The sequence below is a fragment of the Salvelinus alpinus genome, chromosome 2 (assembly GCF_045679555.1).
Source record: "Salvelinus alpinus chromosome 2, SLU_Salpinus.1, whole genome shotgun sequence".
Classification (NCBI taxonomy): domain Eukaryota; kingdom Metazoa; phylum Chordata; class Actinopteri; order Salmoniformes; family Salmonidae; genus Salvelinus; species Salvelinus alpinus.
In genome coordinates, this window is record NC_092087.1 from 112,526,601 (window position 1) to 112,536,471 (window position 9,871).

Consider the following 9,871-nt stretch of genomic DNA (forward strand, 5'->3'; position numbering starts at 1 on the left):
ACCTGTACTGACCTCGCCTTCTGGATGGTAGCGGGCTGAACAGGCAGTGGCTCGGGTAATAACAAAGAACAAATGTGTGTGCCTGAGGGGAAATTCACTTTCATACAGCCAAAAGGGGTGACAAACTACACCCACATCAGTGGACAATTTGCACTAACGTAAATAAACATAGATGGAACATATTCCCTTTTGCTGACGTGATGAACCACTAAGGGGACATAAATATTTACCATCTAAACCATGTGTGACCTCTCACCTCTCTGGCTGTAGAAGTGTTCTTCCTAACCAGTCCCTCAACAGCTCTCTGACTGAGCTCCACCCTCACTGGGTCTTCAAAGGAGAGGAAGGCTGAGGAGGGATGGAAGGATGAATGGATCAGTCAGTCAATAAAGTGTAGAGCTGCTGTCTATGCTGTCTGACAAAATCACAATTTTAGTAGTTCATTAAAGTAAATAAGGCTTTATGACTGATGAATACCAACTATCAATCACTTAGATCATCTATTTTCAGGTAGAGATACATCCTTGGGACGTCCCTAGCCCGTTGAAGTTGACATTTAAAAGGGTTAAGGTCAGGGGTTAAGGTAGAGATGTCCCAAGGATCCCAGATAACATTGACCATTGTGCATTCTTCTGTCTCTTTTACATAGCAGGTGATGGGTTCTGACTTCTGAACTTTTAAATATGAAATATCCTTATTATGTGAAATTGAATGAAACAATAATGTATGTTGATGCTAATATGATGTACAATATTCCATGATGTTTCTATATGATAACAATAGAGTAATATATTTAATATGATGTACAATATTCCATGATGTTTCTATATGATAACTATAGAGTAATATATTTAATATGATGTACAATATTCCATGATGTTTCTATATGATAACAATAGAGTAATATATTTAATATGATGTACAATATTCCATGATGTTTCTATATGATAACAATAGAGTAATATATTTAATATGATGTACAATATTCCATGATGTTTCTATATGATAACAATAGAGTCATATATTTAATAGGCCATATAGTATTTTTTAACAGTTTCACTAATACATTTGTATTAACTTAATCATTATCATTCAACATCAGTTCACCGTCTCATCTCATACTGTATTGGAGCAGCAGCTGACTACCCGGTTCAACATCAGTTCACCGTCTCACCTCATACTGTATTGGAGCAGCAGCAGCTGACTGCCCGGTTCAACGTCAGTTCACCGTCTCACCTCATACTGTATTGGAGCAGCAGCAGCTGACTTGATCGTTGATGCTAATCAGCGTGTTTTGAATCTGAGAGTAAATAGATCCGACTACAACTCTAAAAATGAAGGGTTCAACTGGAGTTGTTCTCAGATCCCCTAAGAACCGTAGGGTTCTTGGTCAATGAAAAACAGCCCCAAAAGGTTCTTCAAAGAACTTGTTAGAAGGTGGGTTCATCGAGGAACCTCCGTTGTTGCTGGACTTCTTCCGGGAACTTCGCAATTACAACTGAAAACGATGGTGACAAGTTTGGATGCGACAACAAGTTTAAAAGGTTAAGTTGGGTTGATGTTTGGCTCTGAATACGTATCGAAATAATTTATTATAATAATATAACTTACTAATAATGAATAACGAAGACAATGATGGTTTTCTGTGAATATCTTCCATAACGTTACTATAGTTAATTACCGTAAATATTAGAAAGCCGGGTTTGACCGTCGGCGTTGTATGAGCTACAGTACAGTACCGTTATCTAGCTAGCTAACGTTATGTCCTAACTAGGCACAACTAGGTTTGGATTATTTCCCTCAACTATATTCTTTCACATATATTGTATATCGTTTCCATAAAGCCAACATGGCTTTACACTCATTAACGTAAGTTTCCAATCTAGAGCAGTTCTTACTTTTGTGATAATGAACTAGCTAAAGTTAACTAACTAACTAACTAAGGACGGTGACCTGTCCAGACGAGATGTTACAACGAACTGAATCGTCAATGGAGGTCTTCCTCTTTATATAGCCTGCTACAGCATGCAATACTATTAACTCACAAGGGGGCATAACGTTACATGGACAATACTATCCCATTTTGGACACGTTACATGGACAATACTATCCCATTTTGGAAACGTTACATGGACAATACTATCCCATTTTGGAAACTTTACATGTACAATACTATCCCATTTTGGAAACGTCACATGGACAATACTATCCCATTTTGGAAACGTTACATGGACAATACTATCCCATTTTGGAAACGTTACATGTCCGCCCCCTTGTGGAGGGAAATTAATATCTTAGATGGTAGCTGTAGATGGGATTCAAATGCATAATGGTATTAATACAGTGTATAGACTACCTCTTTTGTATAAATGACGTTCAGAATCCAATAACAGTATTGCCACGCAGCAAAATGTTGCGTATAATCTTTCAAGTCAGCCTGATAAAATATTGAACAATTTGTGAACAAAGATATCTTGAAATGTGATATTAGGCCTGTATGGCAGTACTGTTACTGTATGGCAGTACTGTATTGGCTAGTGCTTCTCCAATATGTTCTTCTATTTTACATTATATTGTATGTCGATGCCATTTATCTTTCAATATGTATTTAATATATATATATATATATATATATATATATGTTTTAATGCTTGTAAGACTATTCTTTGACACATTTTCTCTTCCTTTGAAATTCTTATAGGACAGAACATGGACACAATGCAATTGGGATCAAGAAGAAGGTACAGATCTGTTGTAGGACAGCTGCATTTGAAGTGTACATTTAACCTACATAGCAGTCAATACAAACTGACATCTATTAGCATACAAATGTGTGCAAATGATCTTTTCAGATCTTCTCAGAAATGAATCAAGTCCATGGAATGGATATAGACAAAAAATATAATTCAAGGACTATCAGAGGTCGAGAGACGAAGCAGGGGTGAGGACATCATCCTGCTATTTTGACAGTCCCTGAAGGACAATACAGAAGAGGTATCTGCTCTTATTCCTTCCCTTTCTCTAATGTATTTTGTAATAAAATTAGCAAGTGTAGTAAGATCATTGCTTTACTTTACTAGGACTGGAGACCACAGCAGCGATTCTGCTCTTGCCCTACCTCTTCAATGAGGACCCGAGTGGCCTTTATGTCCGTGACAAGGTATGCCTATGCACCAATCATCTGTTTCTTCATAAACATAGGTGTGCATGCTGATATAAAACTACAGCTGAACATTTGTTATGTTCTTTGTTAATTGTATGTGTATTAATCTTTTCTTACTTTTGTTGACACAGATTTCACCGCTCTTCACTCCTTTACTGCACATCGGCGGAAATCCATTTCACCATGAGAGTGAAATCCCGCTGGCCTTTGATGGGGAGAACATCCACGCCCTCGAGGACGTCCCCGTGGGACTTGGGGCTCTGCTACGGCTGTATTTTTTTATTTTCCCTTAAATGTCAGATAAACACTTATGTTGTTAAGTTACTGTGTTCTGGGGATAAGAGAAGTTGGGGTGAAGTTACCAGGGCCGGTCATAAAGATGGCAAACTTCCTAACATAACTAAGTGGATACGATATACACACTGAAGCTGAAAAATCTAGCATCAATTTAGCATCAAGTCTACAATATTGTTAGTTTACCTATGATTCATTTTTTATGTATGTTGTTTTATTGTACATCATTATTTTATATATTTTAAATGTCATGAAAAGCACTATACAAAGTAAATGTATTATTTATTATGGTCTGACATGTCTGCAGAAATGTTGCAATTTTGTAATGTGTTTAGTTTGGTAAATTGTTTTGCAAATATTAATTCAAATTTGTGGTGCCACTAAATAAACAATTAATTATTTTAATCAATATTGTTATTAATATTATTAAAATATGTTTTTATAATGGAGGGAGGGTGGACAGGGAGTTTAAAAAATGAACCCCAAAAGGTTCTTTGAGGAACCATGATAAGGGGTTCTTCAAAGAACTTTTAGGGGTTCCCACAAAAGGTTCTTTGAATAACTTTTAGGGGTTCCCTCCACTGTTTCAATTTGAAGAACCTCTAAAGGATACTCCAGGAACCTTTACTTTTTAGAGTGTATATTGATAAAAGTCACCTTGTCTGAGAGACATTTACATAGTTATACAAAGCCCAATTTGTGATTACTATTTTGGGGCGAAAAGCGGGCACAACAAACAGACAGACCTGATATCGCCAATAATTCGACGTCCTTGGAGGTCACGTGCTGAGTGGGTATGACCAAAGTTATTCTGTTTAGCTGCACTTTGTAGTACATTTTTACACTATAAAAAATGTTTCTGATGCCACATCGCCCGTTTTCAAAGGGAGTCGTTGGTTTTTAGAGGCAGTCGCTATTTAGCTTTTTGTCTGAAAGTATTTTCTCAACTGTGATACCAACTCCAGTCAGCAGATGGCGATGTGCGTCTTTCAGGTGATTCTGCCACTGACGTATAATCTACAGCTAATCAGCCACCTTGGTTCACTAACTTTATGGAAAAAGTTTTATTCAATAAATCTAGCAACTCTTCTAATACTGGGAAAATAAAGGAATACACACTCAGAGCCTCCTGACTCGGCCCTGTTTACACCTCCAAGGTGCCCCCTCACACAGGAATACACACTCAGAGCCTACGAGGCTTTTCTAAAAAACTCACTTTGCGTGGTTTGCTCACCTCTTTTTTTTTTAAACTAGGTTTGAGATTTGGTATCCACTCAGCTCGCTGCCTCTCAGATCAAAGGTGGGTCTATCTGCTCCATTCCCGAAGTGTGGTCTCCCCGAGATCCCAAGTTTGAGGGATCCCTTGTGCACCATTTACCAGGTCGTCAGGAGTGGTCACCAAGTGAAGATTAACATCCCCAAATGTGGTTAATTTATTTCATATCAAATGAGACAAACTTATCACACAAGTCAGAGTTATTCTTAAACTAAATCTTTATTCACTTATTAATAAGGGAGCAGGTCAATACAACGCACACATATAAAGTGAATCAATTGAGTGCTCTACGTTAATGATGGCTAGTCGACAAATCACTCCCAGATGATTCGTTGAGAGGCACGAGACAAAGTACAAAGGTCTTTTATAGCCAAGATACACCCCTTTCAATGTACATGACGACTAGCAGATGTATAGAACGGGTCACAAGATTAATATTTGGATGAAAGATACTTATAATTCACAGCAGACAGTATCTGCTGTAAAAACAGTACTCTTTGTGTAGAGACCAGTGTCTGGCCCTGGGGTCATCTCTCCCTGGTACCATATAGAACAGAAATATTAACTCATGCTCTGGAATGCGGTCTCTTCAGGTTTTATCACCCAAAAGACATTGTAAATCTCCTGTCAGTGTTTTTTCCCAGAGGCCCATCCTCAGTAGAACACAGACACAATAGTTCTAAGAACCCTCTATTCTGTTGCATAAAACAACCATTTGATGCAATAAAAGCATTATAACATAATGTTGCAGTTTTGCTCTCAGTGTCCACTGAAAGTTGACTAGTAACAACAACTGGGACCTAAAAGACACCCACCATGAGACCCACTAAATCTGCCCAAGAAGAGGCAAACAAAAGAAAAACCCACAACAAACTTAAAGACAGGAAGCAAACCAAAAAGGTGGAGCAACTAAAGGTGTTGTCTCTCCACATCTATCAAGACAACTGGAGCACTGGGCCAGACACTCTTAAATAGAACCTGGACCAGTTCAGGTGAAACACCTTCCCACTAACGAGATGGACAAGCCAAAGCCTGTAACACCTTCCCCTTTTAGACAACAAATACATCCTATATTTTTGTTGGACATGTTTGCTCACCCCCAACAGAAAACTTCCATTTCACATAATCAACTACAATGCTTCTACAATATAAACATGGTGTCTACTTGCTGTCAACAATAAACAACAAGAAAAAAACACATATTTCTAAATAATAATTTACCATAGTATTATTTTTTTAATCCTTTTTCTTTCAATAGAATCCTAAAACCCACTAGCTTCTAGAACTCTCGTCTTCCTAAAGATCACTAGCTTCTAGAACTCTCGTCCCCTTGGAACGAGCCCCCCAAAAATCGTCTCCAATATGGAAAAACGTGCAGTCAAAATAAATTGTGATCCATGGCAACGCACTGGCTAAACGCAAAACGTGTTGACTGCCCACCCTTGAGACAATCAGCAACCAACTCCTGCAATATCCGTAGTACCTTTCCACCTTGCTTCTCTCTCTCTTTTCAGGGTTCACTAGATAGGCATGTTGTTGGATCGGGCCCAGGCCCCAATGTCATGCATTTGGGTTAGCACATCTGAGAATGAATCCTGATATTCTAAAAGCAGGGCAACATTGTCAATATAATTGTACACAAAAATGTTCAGCTGGTTGCATAAATAATTATGATTACTAACTGTTACATAAATTGTAAATATGAAAATAAAAACGAAATGTACAATTTGTTAATATGTATTGGCAATAATTACCTTAATGGTGAGGCATGGAATAATAAAACGTATCTTTTGTCAGGCTGAATGTTTGACATATGAGGTGATTTGAGTCATGCTTCTTCAGTAGTCAAATAAAGACAATTAGCATTTGAATGTTGTAAAGAAATACTGGAGTGATGTCAGATTGTTAATAAAATTGATTATAGACCAATTTATTATACTGCTTTCATGTGTATATATACACAAACATCTGCAACAATTATCATATTACATGTATTTTTTTAAACAAGCAGCTTTTTCAACTTGTAGAAAACAGCTGGCTACATTTTGAAGTGCTGCATTTTGATTCAAGTGGATCACCAACGCAGTAAGTGTAACACACCTCTTTTTTTTTGTTAGTCACTTTTTGTTAAATAATACTCTTTCAATTCAGAGCCTGGATTTTCCCCTGAGGCTAATATCCATATCATGCTGTAATCAATTGAACAGGGCAAAGGATAAGGTAGAACATCATTAAAATACTCCTACTACAATGTTAAAACATTCTACATTGTGACATCATTAAAATACTCCTACTACAATGTTAAAACATTCTACATTGTGACATCATTAAAATACTCCTTCTACAATGTTAAAACATTCTACATTGTGACATTAAAATACTGCTACTACAATGTTAAAACATTCTACATTGTGACATTATTTCATTGATATCATGAAACAACTTCTTCATGTATGTATTTTCTGATGTTTGATCAGAGATCTTTTATCAGAGTATCTCTTGTCACATTGATCACAGCTATGAGACTTCTCTCCTGTGTGTGTTCTCTGGTGTACTATCAGGTTGTTTAGCTGAGTAAAACTCTTCCCACATTGATCACAGCTATAAGGTTTCTCTCCTGTGTGTGTTCTCTGGTGTACTATCAGGCTGTTTAGCTGAGTAAAACTCTTCCCACATTGATCACAGATATAAGGTTTCTCTCCAGTGTGTGTTCTCTGGTGTACTATCAGGCTGTTTAGCTGAGTAAAACTCTTCCCACATTGATCACAGATATAAGGTTTCTCTCCTGTGTGTGTTCTCTGGTGTGAAGTCAGAGATCTAGATGTAGTAAAACTCTTCCCACATTGATCACAGATATAAGGTTTCTCTCCTGTGTGTGTTCTCTGGTGCACAGTCAGAGAGCTAGATGTAGTAAAACTCTTCCCACATTGATCACAGCTATAAGGTTTCTCTCCTGTGTGTGTTCTCTGGTGTATTTTAAGTTCTGATGAAGATGTGCAACCTTTCCCACAGTCAGAGCAGCAATGAGATTTCTTCCCTGTGGTTCTCTGCTGGTGTTTCGGTGTGACGTGGAGAGACTCTTCTCTGCCTCTTCAGCATCATGAGGTTGTTGAGGCCCCCCAGAGGATCCACGATAGTCACGTCTCTCTCCTGTGTGAACAACAAGTCAGACAGGTGGTTTAAGGCCCACAACAGCAGAAATCCACTGTAAAAGGTGATGTGTAGCCATGATGTTGTACAAACAATGACGTCTGTAATGAATGTTCATTATTTGACATTTGTCTTAAGATTGTCAAGTGAACAACAATAGTCATATAACGTGTAAGGTAACTTATTTGAAAAGTCATTACTTCATTACATTGCTCAACATTTGTCATAATTATTTAAAGCAGTTCATTTGTATCCGCTCTCTCGGACTTCGGCTGCATATTTTCAACCATTTTCTTCAAATCTGAAAACGTTGAAGCCACGCCCATTTTCTGAAGAATTGCTTTATGTGCCCTAAAGTACTGCGTGTTTACATCATATTTTGGCGAATTTAGTACGACATCCGGGAACTTTTGTTATACTAACTACATCATACTATGACCAATAAGCAGACTATATACTCAATTAACATCACAAATAGTACAGTTAGTATGAGTATTCTAACACAGCTCAGGACTCTGGGCAGCCATTTTGTTTGTTTAAAAACTAGGTTGCCCCTTTAAAAAAAGCCACACAACAATCAATCAACCAATCTGCAGTTCAACCCATAACAAAGCTGTAATTCCACCACTGTTTTGGTAATAAGATGATGGATGGGGCTGAAGAAATGTAACTGGTCTCAAATTCATAGACAGACCTATGGATGAAAGGACTGACCATCCATGATATCAACATTATAGTTTTAACCATGTTGAGAATATACAGTGTTGATTTACATTGTTTCTAAACATTTGAGTAAAAAAAGCTTATTTGGGGTTCTGATGGGGCAAACAGTTTAACTAAGCTCATGAGGCATGTGTTATATTCTTCAAGAATCAATGGCTATAAATATATAATATATATATATACACATACATACATATAGATATATATAAATACATTTAAAAGTCAAAATATGGATGTAGCAATTGCAGATTTCCGCTTTAACACCACACATCAGTTCAACAACAACAGAGTTTGTGCTTCTGTTAAGACAGTACTTACTAGTGTTAATCATTAATAACACCACACATCAGTTCAACTTCCAACCACAGAGTTTGTGCTTCTGTTAAGACAGTACTTACGTTCATCGTCAGTCTCTTCTTTCACTGAAACTTCGTCATCCTCTTTCACTCTGAACGCGTCTTCCTCTTCTTTAACTGAAACGGCTTTCTCTTCTTCTTTCACGGTAACAGCCTCACTCTCTACTTGTTTTTGTATTGTAATAGGCTCCTTTTCCTCCTCCTCTTTCGCGACAGCTTCTTTCTCCATCCAGCAGACCTCCTCTTCTTCAGCAGGAACGGGGTTAAGTTTGAGACTGGAGCTATGAGGCATGTTCTGAAGTCGCTAAGCGGTATAATTCAAAGCAGTGTCACTTTATCAGCAGCACGTGATCAATGACGTCTGAAGAATCATTTCGTCGAACACCTGATTGGTTTGGTATTGGGCTCGTTCGACATTGCAGCCGACAGTGCAGGTGGCTGCTGACTGCTGACTGACTAATTTACAAATCACCTTGCATCATAAATAACTACTCATTATTATTTATAGATCAGTGAGGTCACCGTTTTACCCACAACGCAGCATGGATTTGATGCTCTCGAACATGGCCAGTGGTTTAATATATGACATAATGGCTACGCTGCTACGGCGTGTGACTTCATCTATAAAATGTGGCTGTTCTAAATTCTGTGTCGCTCAAAGCCTTGAGTAATGAACCTAGTTTTGACACAATTGGCTGGAAAGCGTCAATGCTTCAGGAGGTTTGTTTTTGTTGATTTACATGTTGTGATTGTTTCCCCATCACTACTTTTCAGCATGTCTGTGAAGTAGACTACGGGAGTTTTGTAACCTTTTCTCCGGTAACGTTAGTTGGTCTCGCTGACCATAACCGTGCTGGTTGGCTACGCTGGTTAGGCTAATAGCTAGTTGGCTAAATAGCCAACGTTAAC

The 9,871-nt window shown here is 37.9% G+C and overlaps 2 protein-coding genes across 2 annotated transcripts in view; both read right to left on the reverse strand.

The window, feature by feature from the left end:
• Positions 1–9,871, reverse strand: part of LOC139549224 (zinc finger protein 664-like) — a 235,053-nt gene that overhangs the window by 172,067 nt on the left and 53,115 nt on the right. The window lies entirely within an intron of this gene.
• Positions 6,708–9,254, reverse strand: LOC139552318 (zinc finger protein 614-like). The gene is made up of 2 exons (XM_071363944.1): positions 9,005–9,254; positions 6,708–7,821 (listed from the first exon to the last, which is right to left on the reverse strand). The coding sequence occupies exons 1-2, from the start codon at positions 9,252–9,254 to the stop codon at positions 7,181–7,183; spliced, it is 891 nt and encodes a 296-aa protein (XP_071220045.1). The 3' UTR covers positions 6,708–7,180.